A 21,627-nucleotide genomic window follows, 5' to 3' on the forward strand; every position below is an offset into this window, starting at 1 on the left:
TTCTCTTATTTTTGTCTTTCAGAATGTTAGTGCCTGTCGGATGAATGTGTCTGGTTCCCTCATTTTGCGTTGACATGCCACTTGTTTTTATCACTTTCCAACCACGGTGAAGGCTTATTCTCGGATGCCTACGGCGAAGCCTTAGGAAAGGAACATCAGGAGGGTACCCCTCTCCCAGTCAAGTGTCAGGGGCGGAGCTGGTTGCTAGGAAGCCGGGTTCGGCCAATTACCTACCCGGCTCTCAGTAGGCGGGGCGCGGCTCGCAGCGTCTGTGGTAACCGAGACCTTGGCGAAGGACAAGGCCGGAGGTGGTGAGAGGTGGGTTACCTGGCTAGGGACAGCGGTGGTACTCGGGTGTCTTAGTCCGTTCCCAGTGGTCGCAGGTGGAGGAGGACCTCGGTCATTCCTCCCCAAAGGAAGAGAGTCTCTGACTGCCCCGGAGTAGGGGCCGGGACCAAATGGGATTCAGAACCGAGGTAGGGAAGGATCAATGTGTGTGTGAGCGCGCGCGCGCCAGGACGGCGCTCTACCCACTGAACAACCCAGCCAGGGGCTGGATTGCTCTCCTGCATGATCCACTTTGCTCGATCCCGCCGTCCCTGCCTTCCAAGGGCAGCTCCTAGTTACCGCATGTGAATTACCCCCCCCCCCCAACTAATTTCATTTTGAATTAAAATTTCAACTATTTTTTATTTTAACGACCTCTCACATAAATAGAAATGTGAGGATGGATTGGTAAGTCCCCCAGGTCTAGCCATCCTTTTGTAGGGGCTAGTGATCTATCAGTATTTGCAGTTCAAATTCTTGACCTCCAACCTGAAACTAACCAGGCATTTAGTTCACTCCTACCTTTATTTATCTCGCTTTTAGGGATACAGTCTGTGACAAAACTCAAACGGCAAGATGTTCTGAGGAGCATTATTTAGAATTGCAACAACCAAAACGAAAAGAAACTAGTAATATTCTTAATACTCAACTACAAATTGATTTTTAAAAAAAGGTTATATAACTATGTGGGAAATTGTAGATAATAGAGTGAGGGTGCAATAACTAGACTATAAAAATTGAATTAATATATAGATTATAGTTGAGTAAAACTTATGTATCATACACATTGGAATTTATATAGGCTACTCAGTGATCTGAACAGTTGTTGTATTAAGGCAAGGGTTGTTTTTTACTCCTGAGTCCTTTGCATATTAAAAATTATGACACTGCCCAGCAAAAAGATCAGTAAAACCTCCATACTCATACTTAATTATTTATAAATAAAGTAAATGGAGTGGGAGACATTTGTGTTTGTTGCTCATGGTTTATCTTGGTACCAACTTTCTACTGGCTGAAGGGTGATACTCTGCCATCCTTCTAGAGTTTCTGTGCAGCTTATAAATGCAAAAACTACTTGGTAACGACGGCAGGGCCTTGAACTTAAGCTTTCCCAAAGGAGCTGGCTCTAAATTAACATTTCATGCTGCATACAGAGTTACTTCTATTTCTCTTGTGCAATGACTTGCCCTGAAGCCAACAAGGCGGCACATGGATAAAAGGCAGTAAAGGCTGATAATAATCCAGAGGGAGTTTGGACCCGATCATTAGTGATGGTCTTTGTTCTGATGCATTCATTTAATTTTCCCATTGAAATAATTTCATTCCCCCATCCCATTCATTCATGCTCTTTTCCCAGAAGTAAAGTAAGTACTTAGATAATCAAAACCCCATACAAGCCTTCAGCAGTAAAAATACAGCTGAAAGCAATAATTATTTCAATTAAATATTAAATAATATTTTTAGGTGATATATTAACATCATCCTCTTTAGTTTTTACTAGTTTTACTGTGTTTAAGTGAGGTGCTTCTCTTCGGCTTTTGTGTTCAAATATAGGTGGCCATTGGAATTTATTTTCATCTGCTTTTTTTTTTTTTTTTCCTTTAAGTAAGCAGAGAAAATGACTGCTGGTTCAGTGTGTGTCCCTCAGATCATACCACTGCGAGTTCCTCAGCCTGGAAAAGCCAACCATGAAATTGATAACAATACACTTTTGGAAATGAAATCAGGTAAGAATCAAACATACTTGAAATGGTTTAAAATAACATGGCCATACTCTATATGTTCATCAGGTTGTTAATTTTCTTCTTTGCATATTTTCTATAACTAGAATGTTGGGAAGTTTATAAAACTTTCAAAATTTGCAACAGTATTATACTTGGTGGTTTATAGAGTGGTGTATGTTTAGATGGAAATGGTTAGCTTTGATCACCCTTTCATTTGTGTAGGTACATTATTGCAGCAGTGCCTTGACTCACCTTAGCCAAGGTAAGATGTCAGGTGCTTCCCGAAACATTCCCAGGATGCTCATTATTTTGCTGAAATAAAGAATTTGACCTACTAATACAGGCTCTCCACTCAGGCTGCATATTGAATCCTGGCTTTGACAACTTCTGCTGATTTTTGGTACATTACTTACTGTCAGTTTCCTCATTATAAAATAGTGATAATAATATCTACCATTTAGAGCAGGCGTCCCCAAACTACGGCCCGCGGGCCGCATGCAGCCCCCTAAGGCCATTTATCCGGGCCCCTGCTGCACTTCCGGAAGGGGCACCTCTTTCATTGGTGGTCAGTGAGAGGAGCACTGTATGTGGCGGCCCTCCAGTGGTCTGAGGGATAGTGAACTGGCCCCCTGTGTAAAAAGTTTGGGGACCCCTGATAGAGCCATTGTGAGGATTAAATAAGTTGATGAGAGTTACACAGGGTCTAGCATGTGGTATTGCCGAAATAAATCTTAGCTAGTATTACAAAAATAAAACAATGAATATATTTCTTACTAATGCCAGAAGTGTATGTATATATACACACACATATACACATACATATGTATAATAAATAGAGGAGGAAAAGTTTTATAGATAAAATATATGAAAAAATACTTATTTAAAACAGACTTTGAGATTCAAATATACTTTAATAACATATATATATATATATAAATTATCTGTCTTTCTAATGACCCTGAGCTTCTGAGACAGAGTTCCAACTAAAAGTACATTTTATTATACTATGTCACCTTTTATCAAAGCTAATATTATTTTTAAAATTCTCAAAGCAAAATACAAATTTTAATATATGTGCCCATGACACTTAGAAGTTAAATGGTTGTTAGAAGGGAATGGCAAGAAAACAGTACAGAAGATCAATGAAACCAAGAGCTGTTTATTTGAAAAGGTAAACAAGATTGATGAACCTTTAACCAGACTCATCAAGAAAAAAAGAGAGGACTCAAATAGATAAAATTAGAAATGAAAATGCAGAAGTAACAACTGACACAACAGAAATACAAAGGATTATAAGAAAATTCTATGAAGAACTGTATGCCAAAAAATTAGGTGACCTAGATGATATGGACAAATTGCTTGAAACATATAATCTTTTAAAAATCAATCTGAAAGAATAAGAAAACCTAAATAGACTGATTACATTAAATGAGATCGAAACAGTTACCAAAAAACTCCCAACAAACAAAAGTCCTGGGCCAGATGGCTTCACGGGCGAATTTTACCAAATATTCAAAGAAGAACTAATTCCTATCCTTCTCAAGCTATTTCAAAAAATTTGAGAGGAGGGAAGACTTCCAAGCTCCTTTTATGAGGCAAGCATAATCCTCATTCCAAAACCAGGTAAAGACACTACAAAGAAAGAAAACTATAGGCCAATATCCCTGATGAACTTAGATGCTAAAATTCTCAACAAAATATTAGTAAACTAGATCCAACAATACATGAAAAAATCATACATCATGATCAAGTGGAATTTATTCTGGGGAGGCAAGGCTGGTACAATATTCGCAAATCAATCAATGTGATTCATCACATAAACAAAAGGAAGGAGAAAAATCACATGATAATATCAATAGACGCAGAAAAAGCATTTGATAAAATCCAGCACCCATTTATGATCAAAACTCTCAGCAAAGTGGGACTACAGGGAACATACCTCAACATGATAAAGGCATCTATTACAAACCCATGGCCAACATCATACTCAATAGGCAAAAATTTAAAGCAATCCCCTTAAGATCAGGATCAAAGCAGGGGTGCCCCCTTTCACCACTCTTACTCAACATAGTTCTGGAAGTTTAAGCCACAGCAGTCAGACAAGAAGAAGAAATAAAAGGCATCCAAATTGGAAAAGAAGTAAAACTATCATTATTTGCTGATGATATGATACTGTACATAGAAAACCCTAAAGTCTCAGTCAAAAAGCTACTGTACCTGATAAATGAATTCAGCAAGATGGCAGGATAGGAAATTAATATTCAGAAATCAGAGGCATTTTTATACACCAATAATGAACTGTCTGAAAGAGAAACTAAGAAAAAAATCCCTTTCACTATTGCAACCAAAATAATAAAGTACCTAGGAGTAAATTTAATCAAGGAGGTTAAAGACTTGTACTCGGAAAATTATAAAACATTGATAAAAGAAATCAAGGAAGATTCAAACAAGTGGTTCATGGATAGGAAGAATAAACATCATTAAAATGTCTATATTACCCAAAGCAATTTATAAATTCAATGCAATTCCTATTAAAATACCAATGGCCTACTTCAAAGATATAGAACAAATATTCCAAAAATTTATATGGAACCAAAAAAGAACATGAATAGCCTCAGCAATCTTGAAAAGGAAGAATAGAGTGGGAGGTATCACACTTCCTGATATGAAGTTATACTACAAGGCCGTTGTACTCAAAACAGGCTGGTACTGGCATAAGAACAGGCATACAGATCAATGGAACAGAACAGAATACGCAGAAATAAACCCACAGCTCTATGGACAACTGATATTTGACAAAGGAGGTAAAAGCATACAATGGAGTAAAGACAGCCTCTTTAACAAATGGTGTTGGGAAAATTGGACAGGGTCTTGCAAAAAAATGAAACTGGATCACCAACCTACACCATTCACAAAAATAAACTCATAATGGATAAAAGATTTAAATGTAAATCGTGAAACCATAATCATCTTGGAAGAAGGCAGTAAATAGGCAGTAAATTCTCTGACATCTCTCGCAGCAATATGTTTGCTGATTTATCTCCATGGGCAAGGGAAATAAAGGACAGGATGAACAAATGGGACTATATGAAGCTAAAAAGCTTTTGCACAGCTAAAGACAATATGAAGAAAATAAAAAGAGAATTCACACATTGGGAGAACATATTCGACAATACGTCTGATAAGGGATTAACAACCAAAATTTATAAAGAATTGTAAAACTCAACACCAGGAAGGTAAACAATCCAATCAAAAAATGGGCAAAAGAAATGAATAGACACTTCTCCAAAGAGGACATACAATAGGTATATGAAAAAATGCCAACATCACTATCATTAGAGAAATGCAAATTAAAATTGCAATTAGATACCACCTCACACTTGTCAAAATGGCGCTCATTAACAAATCAACACATAACAAGTGCTGGCAAGGGTGTGGAGAAAAGGGAACCCTCCTGCACTGCTGGTGGGAATGCAGACTGGTGCAGCCACTGTGGAAAACAGTATGGAGATTCCTCAAAATATTAAAAATGGAACTGCCTTTTAACCTAGCTATCCCACTTTTAGGAATATATCCTAAAAATACCAAATCACTGATTCAAAAGAAGAAATGCACCCCCATGTTTATGGCAGCATTGTTCACAATAGTCAAGTTCTGGAAACAGCCCAAGTGTCTGTCAGCGGACGAGTGGATTAAAAAGTGGTGGTACATATATACAATGGAATACTACGTGTCTGTGAAAAAGAAGGAAATCTTACCTTTTGTGACAACATGGATGGACCTGGAGACTATTATGCTAAGTGAAATAAGCCAGGCAGAGAAAAAAAAATATTATATGACCTCACTCATATGAGGAATTTAATGAACAATGTGAACTGAGGAACAGAATAGAGGCCGAGGTGGGATCAAAGGGACCAGAGGGAAAGTGGTCAGAGGGAAAGGGGAGGAGAGAATTGGATCAGAGAAGGGAAAGAGATTAGTGAAATTATATATTCATAGCACAGGGTTATAGAGAGCAGGACAGCAAATCCTGAAGGGAAACAGGGAGGGTGTTGGGGGGAGGGGCCAAAGGGGGTATCAAAGGGAATACGTGGGTGGGGATGAGGGAGATATATTCAGTGAGACACTTGAATCTATGTAAGCACAATAAATTAAAATCAATAAAAAAATTTTAAAAAGTTAAATGGTTGTTGATAAATGATGGTATGAATAACAGAGTATTTAAATTCTCTGATATTTAAAATGTCTAATAAATAAGTGGTTCTACAATTCAATAACAAAAAGAATAATAACCTAATAAAAAATGAACAAGTGATTTGAAAGGACATTTTATAGGAAAGGAAATATAAATGTCTTTTAAACATGAGAATATGCTTCTACCTACCCTTTGCCTGCTTGCTGAGTAGACCTTATCCCCTGCTTGTTTACTCCATTGCATTTAATCACCGTTCAACAGATTGTATATTTTTTGTTTGTTTACTGTCTGTGTGTCTTTCCTAGAATGGAAGCTTATAAGAGTGGGGACTCTGGTCACTGGTTATCCCCTGTGCCTAGAACAGTGTCTGGCACATAATAGGTACTTGGTAACTATTTGTTGAAGGAATGAATGATTCTTACTCAAGATGTAAGAAATGTGAGTTAAAACTAACAAGATAATTTTTTTTCTTACCTAAGGGATTGGCAAAAGTAAAAGAAAAATTGATAGCATATTATATGGGTAAGGTTGTGGGTAAAAAAGCATATTCATGAGTTACTGGGGACAGTGCAAATTGTTTCAGTGTCCATGAGGGAAGTTTGGCAATATTAATCAAAATTACAAATGCACATATCTTTTGACTCAACAGTACTGGTTCTACATATTTTACAAATATAATTATAGAAAGAAGCTGTTTCAAGGTTATTCATTACAATGCTTGTAATGGCAAAAAAACAAAAACAAAACCCCCCAGAAGATTTAGATGTCGCTCTCTAGGGGGTTGGTTAAATTGTGGTTCATCTATATAAAGAGAGACTATGAAGGAACCATAGCACAAAGAATGGGGACTCTCTTTATATACCAATATAGAACAATATCCAAGACTTATTGTTAAGTTAAAAAAGAAATGAATGGAACAGAGTATGATACACCATCTTTGTATAAAAAGAGTGAGGAAAATAAGAATATGTATATACATGCTTGTGTGAATATAAAATATTTTTGAAAGAATATTCAGGCCCTGGCCAGTTTGCTCAGTGGATAGAGCATTGGCCCGACATGTAGGCATCCCAGGTTCGATCCCTGGTCAAGGCACACATGAGAAGCGACCATTTACTTCTCTTCTTGCCCCCCTTCCCCTTCTTTCTCTCTTCCTCTCTCGCAGACAGTGGCTCAATTGGTCGAAGCATTGGCCTTAGGCACTGAGCATAGCTCGGTTGACTTGAGCATTGGCCCCAGATGGGGGTTGCCAGGTGGATTCTGATTGGGGTATATGCAGGAGACTGTCTCTCTATCTTCCTTCCTCTCCCTTAAAAAAGAAAGAAAGAAAAGAAAAGAAAGAATATTCATGATACCATTGATTGCTTTTGGGCAGCTGATGTTGGGAGTTGGATGGAGAGCTTTAATTATATATCAGTTTTTGATATTTTGAATCTTGATAAATATGAATTTATTATCTTTACAAATTTTCTAAGAAGTGTAGGAATGAATTACTTACCAAATCCAAATAAACTATAAAAGCATTTCTTAAACAATGCTCAAAACAATGAAAAAATAGGTTCTGCTTTTTCATGGGTTTTCTAGTCTTAAAACAGACCCCTGCTCTACTTGTATCAATGCCCTGTTGGAGATGCAGAATTGCATAGTGATTCAAGGGCATGGGCTATCGATTCAACTTCACAACTTCTTTGGGACTCTGTCCTCATCTATAAAGTAGGTATATAATAGGACCTATCTAATCGGGTTGCACAGATAAAATGAGCTTATTTATCTAAGGCACAGTGCCTGGTGTAGAGAAAGAACTCAATGATTGTTATTGTTCTACAATAACATGTTTTCAACAATATGTTTAAAAAAACCCTCATTAAATAACTGCCCATTGGCGTTATTCAGGGACTTGTTACTTTAGTGTTCATCCCGTTATCCTGTTTTGGGTTTTTCAGATACCCCAGATGTCAACATATATTATACCCTGGATGGCAGCAAACCTGAATTTCTAAAGAGAATTGGTTATGGTGAAAATAATACATTGAAGTATACAAAACCGATTACTCTACCTGATGGAAAAATACAAGTTAAAGCTATTGCAGTCTCTAAGTAAGTTAAGAGCCTGGTGATTATAATTTATAATATAATGATACTTTAATTTTCTTTCCTTCCTTCTGTGAGAATCTGTGCTGGATTAGAAGGCTACTAAAGAAAAAATTATTTAATTTCAGCATGTACCTGTAACTTGTTTTTTTCTTCTATTGAAGTATACTGTAAAGTGAAGAAATCATAAGAGTACAGCTCAATGAAGTGCTATGTATATTAACACTGTTATTTTCTTTTTGTTGAATTTATTGAAGGTGACACTAGTTAACAAAATTGTATGGATTTCAGGTATCCAATTTTGCACTGTACATGATATTGTGTGTTTTCTACCCCAAGTCAGGTCTCCATTCATCATCATTCAGTCCCCTTATACCCTCTGCCATCTGCCTCCATCCTCCCTCCCTCAGCAATCACTACACTTGTCCGTTTTTTCTCTTTTTTTACCTTTTGCTCAATTCCTCCACCACCCCTGACCTAGCCCCCACGCCGGCCCTGACAGCTTTCTATCTATGAGCCTGTCTCTATTTTGCTTGATAATTTATTTTGTTCATTAGATTCCACATATGAGTGAAATCATATGGTACTGGTGTTTCTCTGACTGGTTTATTTTATAATACTTATAATGACTTCTAGGGCCATCCATGCTGTTGCAAAAGGTAAAATTTTCTTTCTTTCTTTTTTTTATTTTTTTTACAGCTGAGTAATATTCTATTGTGTAAATGTCATTGTCTAAATGTACCACAGTTTTTTTATCCACTCATCTACTGAGGGGAACTTGGGCTGCTTCCAAATCTTGGATATTATAAGTAATGCTGCAATTAATATATGGGTGCATGTATTCTTTCAAATTAGTGTTCCTGGTTTCTTTGGATAAATTCCCAGGAGGGGAATTACTGGGTCATAAGACAGTTCTGTTTTTAATTTTTTGAGGTAACTCCATACTGTTTTCTACAGTGGCTGCCCCAGTCTGTATTCCCACCAGCAGTGCACGAGAGTTCCCTTTTCTCCACATCGTCACCAACACTTGTTGTATACTGATTTATTGATGATAGCTATTCTGACAGATGTGAGGTGATAGCTCATTGTGGTTTAAATTTTCATTTGTCTGATGATTAGTGACATTGAGCATCTTTTCATATGTCTATTGTATGTCCTCTTCAGAGAAGTGTCTACTTAGATCCTTTGCTCATTTTTTAATCAGGTAGTTTGTTTTTTTGGTGTTGAATTTTATGAGTTCTTATACATTTTATTTATTTTTTATTTATTTATTTTTTACAGGGACAAAGAGAGAGTCAGAGAGAGGGATAGATAGGGACAGACAGGAACGGAGAGAGATGAGACGCATCAATCATCAGTTTTTCGTTGCGACACCTTAGTTGTTTATTGATTGCTTTCTCATATGTGCCTTGACCATTGGCCTTCAGCAGACTGAGTGACTCCTTGCTCAGCGACCTTAGGTCCATGCTGGTGAGCTTTTTTTGCTCAACCCAGATGAGCTCGTGCTCAAGCTGGCGACCTCGGGGTCTTGAACCTGGGTCTTCCGCATCCCAGTCTGATGCTCTATCCACTGCGCCACCGCCTGGTCCGGCTCTTATACATTTTAGATATTAACCCTTTATCAAGTATGTCATCTGTGAATATGTTCTCCTATTCAGTGTGTTATCTTTTTATTTTGTTGATGATTTACTTTGCTGTACAAAACTTTTTAGTTTGGTGTAGTCCCATTTGTTTACTTTTTCTTCTGTTTCCTTTGCCTAAGGAGACATATCAGAAAAAATATTGCTACAAGAAATGTTCAAGATTTTGCTGCCTATGTTTTCCCCTAGGATTTTTATGAATTTGAGTCTTACATTTATGTGTTTAGTCCACTTTGAGTTTATTCTTGTGTATGGTGTAAGAACGTGGTCTAATTGCATGTTTTTACATGTATCTGTCCAGTTTTCCCAACACTATTTATTGAAGAGACTGTCTTTACTCCATTGTATGTTCTTGCAATCCTTTGTTAAAAATAGTTGGCCATAAAGTCATGGGTTTACTTCTGGATCTTTATTATGTTCCATTGCTCTATGTCTATTTTTATGGCAGTACCATGCTGTTTTGGTTATTGTGGTCTTACAGTATACTTTAATATCAGGTAGCATGATTCCTCAAACTATGTTCTTTCTCAAGGTTGCTGTGGCTATTCAGGATCTTTTGTGGTTCCATATAAATTTTTGGAATATTTGTTGTAGTTCTGTGAAATATGCTGTTAGTATCTTGAAGGAATTGTGTTGAATCTATAGATTGCTTTGGGTAGTATGGACATTTTAACGATGTTACTTCTTCCTGTCAATGAAGATGGCATATACTTCCACATATTTGTGCCTTCTTCAATTTTTTTTTAGTGTCTTATAATTTTCTGAGTACAAGTCTTTTATATCCTTGGTTAAATTTGTTCCTTGGTTAATATTTATTCTTTTTGAAACAATTGTGAATGGTATTATTATTATTTCTAGTTTCCTTTTTTTTAATAAATAAATTTTTATTAATGTTAATGGGGTGACATCAATAAATCAAGTTTCTCTTTTTGATAGTTCATTACTAGTATATAAAAATGCAACTGATTTCTGGATATTTATTTTATATTCTGTTGCTTTACTGAATTTATTTATCAGTTCTAGTAGGTTTTCTTGGTGGAATCTTTAGGGTTCTCTACTATTATATCATCTGAAAATAATGACAATTTTACTTTCTCCTTTCCAGTCTGGATGCCTTGTATTTCTTCTTGTCCGATTGCCATGGCTAGTAGTGCCAGTACTATATTGAATAAGAGTGGTGATAGCAGACATTCCTGTCTTTTTCCTGATCTGAAGGGAAATGCTTGTAGGTTTTGCCCATTGAGGATGATATTGATTGTAGGCCTGTCATATGTGGCCTTTGTTACATTGAGTTATGTTCCCTCTATTCCCACTTTGCTTAGGGATTTTATCAATAATGGGTGCTGGATTTTATCAAATGTTTTTTCTGCATCTATTGATGTTATCATGATTTTTATCCTTCATTTTGTTTATATGGTGTATCACGTTTATTGATTGTGCCAGCCTTGCAACTTCAGAATAAGTCATACTTGATTATGATGTATAATCTTTTTAAAATAATGCTAGATTTGTTTTGCTAATATTTTGTTGAGGATTTTAGCATCTATATACATTCATCAGGGCTATTGACCTATAATTTTATTTCTTTGTAGTATTATTGACTGGTTTTGAAAATAAGATAATGCTGGCCTTGTAAAATGAACTTGAGAGTCTTCCCTTCTCTTGAAGTTTTTGGAATAGTTTGAGAAGAATAGGTGTTAGTTTTTCTTTGAATGTTCAGTAAAATTTGCCCGTGATACCATATGGTCACGAAGTTTTGTTTGTTGGGATTTTTTGGATTACTGCTTCAGTTTCACTGGCCATAATCTATCCTGATTCTCTGATTCTTCCTGATTCAGTTTTGGAAGATTGTATATTTCTTGAAATTCATCCATTTCTTTCAGACTGTTCAGTTTGTTGGCATGTAGTTGTTCATAATATTTTCTTACAATGCTTTTTGTATTTCTTTGGTGTCAGTTGTTACTTCTCTTTTATTTCTAATTTTGTTTATTTGGGTCCTCTTTCTTTTTTTATTGAAGAGTCTAGTTAAGGTTTATCAATCTTGTTTATCTTTTTATAGAACCAGCTCTTGGTTTCATTGGTCTTCTTCTGTTTTGTTTGTATTGTTTTTCAGACTCTATTTTATTTATTTCTGCCCTGATCTTTATTATTTCCTTTCTTCTACTCACTTTGGGCTTTGTTTGTTATTCTTTTCTTTACTTCCTTTTAGTTCCTTTCAGGGTAAAGTTATATTGTTGATTTGGTTTTTTGTTTTTTTGTTTCTTGAGATGAGCCTGTAATACTATGAATTTTCTTCTTAGAACTAGTTTTGCTGTGTCCCATACATTTTGTGTTATTGTATCCTTATTTTCATTTTAAAGCATTTATTTATTTCTTCTTGTTAACCCATTTATTATTTAATAGCATGTTATTTAGCTTCCAGGTATTGTGTATATTTCAGTTTTTTTCTTGTGAATGATTTGTAGTTTCATACCATTATGTTCAGAGAAGATGCTTGGTATGTTTTCAGTCTTCTTAAATTTATTGTGACTTGCTTTGTGTCCTTATATGTGGTCTATCCTATAAAACTGTTCCATGTGTACTTGAAAATAATCTATATTCTGCTGCTTTGGGGTGAAATGCTCTAAAGATTTCGATTAAATCCATCTGATATAGTGTATCATTTAAGGCCGCCATTTCCATGTTGATTTTCTGCCTGGAAGATTTATCCATTGATGTCAGTGGGATATTAAAATGCCCTACTATTACTGTATTACTGTCCATCTCTCCCAATATGTCCATCAAGAATTGCTTTACATATTTAGGTGCTTCCTCATTGGATGCTTAAATGTTCACAAACGTTATGTCCTCTTGTGGGATTGCTCCTTTTATCATTATGTAGTGTCCTTCTTTGTCTCTTACTGTAGCCTTTGTTTTAAAGTTTATTTTAGCAGATATAATTATTGCTGCCCCAGCTGGGTTTTTTTCTTATTTCTATTAGCCTGAAATATTTTTTTTATTCCTTTACTTTTAGTCTGTGTGTATCTTTCATTCTGAGATGGGTCTCTTATAGAGTATATGAGTCATGTTTTCTTATTCATTCAGCTTTTCTATGTCTTTTTATTGGGACATATAAGCCATTTACATTTAATATGAATATTGATAGATATAGTTATTGCCATTTTATTCTTTTGACTATGTTTCTGTTTTTCTCTTCCTCTTTCTTCTCTTCCTGTTCATCTTCCTCCTCCTTTCTTCCTTCTTCTCCTTCTCCTCTTTCTTCTTTTCTTCTTTACCCTTTAACATTTTTTTGTAATACTGATTTGATGGTAATGAACTCCTTTACCTTTTCTTGTCTGGAAGCTCTATTTCTCCTTCAATTTTAAATGACAGCCTTGCTGGATAAAGTAATCTTGGTTGTAGGTCCTTGCTTGTCATCACTTTGAATATTTCATGCCTATCCCATCTGGCCTGAAATATTTCTGTTGCAAAATCAGCTGACGGTCATACAGGAGCTCCCTTATAGGTAATGAACTGTCTTTCACTTTGTCTTTAACCTTTGTCATTTTAGTTATGATGTACCTTTGACCAGCACACTATTTTGGAATATATTTTTATTTAAGTGTGATATTCTAGAATTAAAGAAAAAGAATGTGACCATTGTCATATTTGTGTTTGCATGTGCCCATATTTATATCCATGAATTTCACATTGGAAAATAGTCAGTGAAAAACAAATAGTTCCAAGAACTCAGGAACATCTCAGTGGGGAGGGGGCTGGTCAGGTCTTGATGGCCCATATTGATGGTCTACTTCAAGGTCTGTAAAATTTCTGTTATCTTCCTTCCTTCTTTAAAAGCCACTTTTATGGTCAAGAGCTTACTAACTTTGATATCATCATTTTGTGGTGTTTTTGCAATGAACTTGCATGGTTCTCCCTTTTTTGTCAATGATTTTTATATTATGGTCAAGGTAAATCACGATTGGATGCAGTAAAAGATGCCTTGAACTGAAAGTAAGTAATTGGGAGGAGTCAGAGTACCCTGAGAACAGTTACTTTTCTTTAGCAGAACCATGAGGGACTCCCCAGTTTTGCAACAGTCGTTAATAAAGTTAACTTATTGGCAGGTTACCAGGGCATCTAGCTGCAGCTCCTTGGAATACATAATGTGCCCTAAAATACTGCATTTGTGTGGAGGAAAGCTCAAGATTTCATCTCCATAGGCAGTGACCAAGGCAAGAACATAACTGCTTTGAGAGTGGTATTTTGGGGTATGGGAAAGTGGATGGAGTTTGTTGACCTTCACATGTGGGTTTTAATCCCAGTTCCAGCTGAAACTATTTGTATGACATTGATTAAGTTATGTGGCCTTCTGAGTTTCAGCTTCATCTTTTGTTAAATGAGGTTAGTAGAACTTACTTGACAGCCATTGTGAAGATCAGAGATAGGATATGTAGGAGCTGTTATTGTTTGTTATTACTAAATTTTTTTAAAAAAATATATTTTTTAGATTTTATTTATTCATTTTTAGAGAGAGAGGAGAGAGAGAGAGGGAGAGAGAAGGGGGAGGAGCAGGAAGCATCAACTTCCCATATGTACCCTGACCAGGCGAGCCCAGGGTTTTGAACCAATGACCTCAGCATTCCAGGTCAATGCTTTATCCACTGCGCCACCACAAGTCAGGCTATTATTACTAAAATTTTTAACAAAGCCCTAAAAGATTGCTGTTCTGTGCTTTGAAAAGTGTATGCCTAGTGAATAAGGGGTTTTTACTCAACCCCTTCATGTTTCTATACCAGCAGTTCTCAACTGGGTATAATTTTGACCTAATGGAGACATTTAGTAGGGTCTGGAAACTTTTGTGGAAACCACAACTAGAGGTAGGAATGTGTTAGTTGCATCTGGTGGGTGGAGGCTAGAGATGCTGCTAATCACTTTACAATGCACAGGGCAGCCCCCCACAACAAAGGCTCATCTCGCCCAAACTCTCAGGAGTTTACAATAGGCTGAGAAAACCTACCCAGACCCAATTGCAGAATTCTTACAGAGCCAGCCTCATACTTCCTTTGCAATCATTAATATACAGTAATTCTGGTGATTTATTGAAGGGATAGTATATCTTAGTGGGAATAGAGCTACATGTAATTTTTTTATACTGAGTGTACATTATATTGGTATTCCTAAAGATATGTATTTAAGGTCTAAGAGTCCAACCCTGGCAATAATTGATGTGTGTTCAAATGGGGCTCTGAGTAGGATTTCTAGCTCCAACCCCAAACCTGATCGTTCTTAAGGATTACAGTCTCGAAGTCCTTTTACTTCGCAGGCTGTTTAAGCTAGTTTTGGGGCTCTACTTGTCGGGAACAAGTTACTTGTGGGTACAAGCCCTGGCTGAGTTACTAAGGAAGGGGGCAGCTGTGGTGGGGACACAACTTGGACCTTAAGGAGAGAGCAAGTGAATGGGAATCAGGCTTCTAGTCACTGTGACAGTGGGGCTGTGAGTGCACCATCAGGAAGCCCCACAATTGCCCAGTATTGATTGATCCCTGGGTGGAGGTGTTTGTGATGTACAGGATGTGTGCTAACAAAGATGACTGTATCTTGGATGACAGACCTCGAACCAAAGTACACTCAGATGAGAGGATGTCAAGGTTAATGAGTTAAAGTAGCAGTTCATCTCACTCTGCATCCAGATTTATGTATCTGCAAACCTGGTTTTGTTATTAAGAACAAAGCAAAACATACGTTTCTCCAAAGTTTAGCCATCTATAATATAAGTCACTCCAGCCAATGAACATGCATATATTCACTGATTACAGAGAGCAAGCATGCTATTTCTTAAATATATTGTCACTCACTGATACAAAGTAGCTGTTTATATAAATTGTGTATTTCTGAAAAACTTTTCTCCTCTTCCAAAAATTTGACTTAAAATTTAGATACTATATAATGTTTAAACATTTCTAAACTGTTTTGGAATTGGTATTTTTATAAAGAATTTTAAGTTGGGGCCCATTTACTAAAAGGCTCAAAATTTATTATTATTTTTTTTTAGTGTTTTCTCAACTTTATTACAGGGAGGGATGGGGTAAAGGGATAGACATTAAGGGGTTTTTTTTTTGTTTTGTTTTTTTAAATAAGTGCCCTTTTTTTTTTTTAAGGTTTTATTTATTCATTATAGAGAGGGAAGAGAGAGAGAGAAAGAAGGGGGAGGAGCAGGAAGCATCAACTCCCATATGTGCCTTGACCAGGCAAGCCCAGGGTTTTGAACCGGCAACCTCAGCGTTTCCAGGTTGACACTTTATCTGCTGCGCCACCACAGGTCAGGCGACGTTAAGGTTTTTGTAGTCTCAACACAAAATAATTTTTTTGGGGTATTTTTCTGAAGTTGGAAATGGGGAGGCAGTCAGACAGACTCTCGCATGTGCCCGACCAGGATCCACCCGGCATGCCCACCAGGGGGCGATGCTCTGCCCATCTAGGGTATTGCTCTGTTGCAACCAGAGCCATTCTAGCACCTGAGGCAGAGGCCATGAAGCCATCCTCAGTGCCCGGGCCAACTTTGCTCCAATGGAGCCTTGACTGCGGGAGGGGAAGAGAGAAACAGAGAGGAAGGAGAGGGGGAAGGATGGAGAAGCAGATGGGCGCTTCTCCTGTGTGCCCTGGCCGGGAATCGAACCCAGGACTCCTGCATACCAGGCCGACACTCTACTACTGAGCCAACTGGCCAGGGCCAAGGGGCTAAAAATATTTAAGAAATGTAAAGAACAGCATGTAAGAAGTAAAAGAAATTGCAAAAGAAATGCTAATGAAGCAGAAAAATATGTTAAAGGCCAATATGAAAGTTAATAAGAACAAAGCAACTGGAAGTGTAAAAAGCATTAAGTATCTTGACAGATCAAACAGAATCACCTGTGTTCCATTTGTGTTGAGCTTTCAACACAAATTAATGGGTGTGAGAATTAAACATCAAATAAATACACCAAGTGCAGCCATGAAGATGTGGCAATGATGACTGCTGGTTGTCTCCCACTATTAGTGTCTTCCTTCTTTTATAATATTAGAGCCCATGATTTTTAGTGAGACACATGGTTGCCCAAAAGAAGGATATTCTCAGTTTTCCTTGCAGCTAGTGAAACATACCCGCAGTGGGATGTTTGTGGAGCCACTGTGTGCGACTTCTGGATTATACCCTTAAAGAGAAGGTGTAGGTACTGCCTCCTGCTGGTTGGAATGTAGAGGTGCAGGTCAGCTATGTTGAATCCTGAGGACGTGTACAATGACCTAGGGATAGTGGGGGGAGGGGTGATGGAAGTTTTTTAAAACTGGATTGTGGTAATAATTTACAATTGTTTAAGTTTATTAAATATTTTCAAACTGTGTACTTAAAATAGGTGAGTTTTATGGCCTGTAAATTATACCTCATTAAAATTGTTTTTAAAAAAGTAAAAAGTGTAGGTGAGCTACTGGTGCTCCAAACAGACCACCAGCAGTGTTTGTATGGGCACCTCTGTGTTGCTTCTCATGGAACTTCTTTTGCATCAGACAGGAACAAGGTTCCTTGTAAAATATTATGAATAAATTTAAAACATGGTGGTTTTTGAGGATTAACAGTTAAACTCTACCAGAGCAGCATATATTTTGCTACCTACAGCCAGGGTAAGGAAAATTCCTTTGAATCACATGAAATGATATACAGGTTTATTCTTCATTTCAGAATAGTTTGGGACTTAAAGTATTAAATCTTTATGATGAGTATGGTAGATAATCTCCAAAAATGAACCATGTATCCCAGTGTAGCCCCTCCACTTGAATCTGGGCTGGCCCTGTGACTTACTTTTGACCAATAGAATGCTTCAGAAATGATACTAAGGTGAGATCATACAAAGTGTAGCAGATTCTGTTCTGCTCCCTTGGAACAAAACACTGGTGAAGCTAGCCACCAGATAGAAAGTCTGACTTCCCTGAGATTTCCATACTGTGAGGAAGCCCAAGCTAACCAACCAATCAGAGTGAGAGACAGAGAGAAATGGAAATCCTAGCCTAGGCTGTGAATATGAGGGAAGAAACCATTTTGGACATCCAGCCAAGCTGATGTTTCAGTTGACTCCAGCCCCAGCCAATGTCTGACTGCAACCACATGACAGATTGCAGACAACAGCTGCCCAGCTGAGCCTGATTAACTCACAGATTTGTTTAAGACAGTATGTTTTGGAGTGTTTTGTTGCAAAGCAATAGATAATCTAAATGAAAATAAGGTAAAGAAAGACCATAGAAGTTGTATATCTATTTATCTAATTTTTAAAAAAGATTTTATTTATCCATTTTTATTGGAGAGAGAGAGAGAGAGAGAGAAGAGGTAGAGAGAATGGGGAGGAGCAGGAAGCATCAACTCCCATATGTACCTTGACTAGGCAAGCCCAGGGTTTTGAACCAGCAACCTCAGCATTCCAGGTTGACACTTTATCCACTGCACCACCAAAGGTCAGGCATTCCAATTTAAAATATAATTAATTCAGAAGCTAGACTAAAGGACTTTAAGTGATCTTAATTTCTAGCCATCTTTTTTTGGAATCTTTGTGTAATGCACAGATATTTTCTTTTTAAAATAATTTGCAGAGACTGCAGACAGAGTGGTGTTGTAACAAAGGTGTTTCAGGTGGAATATGAACCACCAAATACAATCTCTTCAGAAGACAGTGTTGAAAATGTTCTCGAAGATTCTTCAAAGCAGGCAAGTAATGAAATTATAATACATTCAAATAGTCACATCCTTTGTTCCTTCTTTCTCAGTGGTCACATCTTCCCTTTCATTTCTTCACCCCAGTCATTCTGCCCACAGTCAGGTTCTTATCATTGGGGCCATTATCAACCATTGCAAAGTATCTTTGCTGATTTCCCCCTTTGGTCAGTCTTTTTTCCACAGTGCACATTAGAAATTCCCACCCATCGTTACTGCCCACACTGTGGTGTCTGCAGTGACTCTCTTTTACCTATTTTGTGTGTGTGTGAGAGAGAGAGAGAGGAAAGGGAGATAAGACATATCAAGTCATACTTGTGGCACGTTATAGTTGTTCATTGATTGATTCTCATACGTGCCTTGACTGGGGAGGCTCAAGCCGAGCCAGCAACCTTGGGCTCAAGCCAGCGATCTTTAGGCTCAAGCCAGTGACCTTTGGGCTCAAGCCAGTGACCACGGGATCAGGTTGATGATCCCATGCTCAAGCCTGTGACCCCACACTCAAGCTGGTGAGCCTGTGCTGAAGCCAGCAACCTTGGGGTTAGAGCTAGGGACCTCAGCGTCCCTGGTTGATGTTATATCCACTGCAGCACCACTGGTCAGGCTCCCCCTTACCTACTGAAGAAACAGAAACCTTCAGCCTGGCATCCCTAATGGTCAGGTCTGTCCTCAGTCACCCTTTCCTGCTTTGTGACTCCCCAGTATCCACTCCAGCTGAACTGAACTGGATTTTCTGTGTTTTATCACTGCCACCTTCCACCCAGACCATCTCCTTTTATAAACTGCTTTCCATATGTGATTACTTTGCTCCTTGTTTCTCATCCCCTTGTACTACTGTAAGCACCAAGATGCCAGACAGCATATTTGCCACACTCAATGTCTTGCACAGGGGCAGGTAGGAGAGGGCGGTGAGTGTATATTTGTTGAATAGATGCACCAGAGTAGTTAGATACACTGGGCTAGTAGAGAAGCCCTCAGTGGGCACTGCATTCTGTTATGTTGAAATCTTCATTCTCAAATAGCTGCAAAGCCTCCCTTTGGAAGGTGAACTTACACCTATCTAAAAAGGGTGTCTGAAATTTCAGTCCCTGGTTGTGGGCATCAGTGAGATAGATCAAGGCCCAGAAGATGGGCCAACTTATGGTAAGGCAACCAACTCAAAAGTCTGCCATGGAGGTCTTGTTGGAGTGACATCAAGTTTTTGGGAGAGTCCTTTCAGCCCACCAGTGGCCGGAGCCCAGAGAAGAGGCTGTGGGATGAAAGCAGTGGCTGCAGGCAGAGTGTGAGGCTTCGGCATGATCAGGGAAGGATCTACGCTTGGGCAGGGGCAGCCATCAGGGCCTGAGCCTACCTGTGTCAGCAGGTGCTTAGGCTTAGTCAGGCATAAGAGACTGAGTCCATGAAGAAGAAAGCCCGGAGAGGAGCATTAAGGACTGTGTGTGGGCAGGTAGTGTACATAAGTCCTGTCTTGGCCTGACCCCACCCTATCTTTGCCCCCTGGATCTGGTAGTCCCTCCATTATTACTGAGACTCCCATGATGGCAACATCCTGCCTGCGTACGCTGCTACCTGCCTCTTGTCTTGGCCGCTTGACCTGGTGGGGCCTACCACCCAGACACCACTGCCAACCACATGGCCCAGGCACAAAGCTGTGTGCTTCCAGAGTAAGGTGAGGCAGAGGTCACTTTGTAAAACCTACTGTCAATCCTTCCAAGCAAGAGGTACGCGCTATGACACTGCCTCTACTGTGTAACTTTTAATGTTTACATTCTAAGAGGGCCTAATTAAGTGACTGACATGCAATCTTTTCATTCCTAGGAATTAAAAAATGGATTTGTTGGATCACAACTAAGGAAGAAGTCTAAGAATGCTGAAAATAAACTGGGTTGGAATGTTAACCTTCGAAAGTTTCTAGGTATGACATGAGAGAGTGAAGATAACATTTAGTATTCTAAACCCCACACAGGTCCATATTGTATTTTGTCTGTACAAGGGCTGGAATAAGAAACACTGAACTATATAAAGCGAACTCTAATTAGAGTTTTAGTGCTGTCTTAGCCAATGGCTTTCTACAAGGGCTAATCAAGCAATCCACAAAGCCAGGTTTTGAGGCATTGCAGGGAGCGAGGACACACACCAGAGGACCTATGATGTATATCAACAAACAAGGGAAAGAGTGGAGGTTTTGGGGGAACACTGGAGTTTGGCTTAGATGTTACTGAAAGCAGAGTGTTTGAAAGGTGCAGGGCACAGCAGTGCTGTGTGTCAAGTGGTCACCATCCAGTGTAGACTGCCTAGCAGAAGCAGCGTACTGTTACCTTGGAAACAACAAAGATAAATGTGACTGTTGCTCAGAACCCCCTGCAGCTCTGCAGTGGAGTTGGAAATTAAGACTGTTTGTCTGTGTTGGCATGACTTAGGCAAGAGTCAGACGTTTCATTTTTTTTTCTCAAAGTTAGAAATGGGGAGGCAGTCAGACTCCTGCATGCACCCCAACGGGGATCCACCCAGAATACCCATTAGGGGTGGTGCTCCATTGCAACCGAAGCCATTCTAGTGCCTGAGGCAGATGCCATGAAGCCATCCTCAGTGCCCAGGCCAACTTTGCTCCAATGGAGCCTTGGCTGCAGGAAGGGAAGAGAGAGACAGAGAGAAAGGAGAGGAAGAGGGGTGGAGAAGCAGATGGGCGCTTCTCCTGTATGCCCTGACTGGGAATTGAACCCGGGACTTCCACACGCCAGACCAACACTCTACCAGTGAGCCAACCGGCCAGGGCCCAGACGTTTCATTCTTACTGATGAGATTTGAAACAGGATTCTTCAGAAACACAAGCTAAAAACTTAAGTGAAGTACATCTAGGGAAGTATGGTGGCTGATAAGTGAATAATAATAATAATATCCAAATCACTGTTGCTTGTACTATGTAAGGAA

General features: G+C 38.5%; 1 protein-coding gene across 2 annotated transcripts in view; it reads left to right on the top strand.

The window, feature by feature from the left end:
- Window positions 1–175: 175 nt before the first annotated feature.
- Window positions 176–21,627, top strand: part of DZANK1 (double zinc ribbon and ankyrin repeat domains 1) — a 77,964-nt gene continuing 56,512 nt past the window's right edge. For both annotated transcript variants that reach the window (XM_066387058.1, XM_066387059.1), the window contains exons 1-5: window positions 176–318; window positions 1,934–2,054; window positions 8,190–8,343; window positions 18,576–18,690; window positions 20,515–20,611. In XM_066387058.1, the coding sequence (XP_066243155.1) occupies window positions 1,946–2,054; window positions 8,190–8,343; window positions 18,576–18,690; window positions 20,515–20,611 (475 nt within the window). In that variant the 5' untranslated portion in view covers window positions 176–318; window positions 1,934–1,945. The remainder of the gene's footprint in view (window positions 319–1,933; window positions 2,055–8,189; window positions 8,344–18,575; window positions 18,691–20,514; window positions 20,612–21,627) is intronic.

Source organism: Saccopteryx leptura, chromosome 5 (assembly GCF_036850995.1).
Source record: "Saccopteryx leptura isolate mSacLep1 chromosome 5, mSacLep1_pri_phased_curated, whole genome shotgun sequence".
In the NCBI taxonomy this organism is placed as follows: domain Eukaryota; kingdom Metazoa; phylum Chordata; class Mammalia; order Chiroptera; family Emballonuridae; genus Saccopteryx; species Saccopteryx leptura.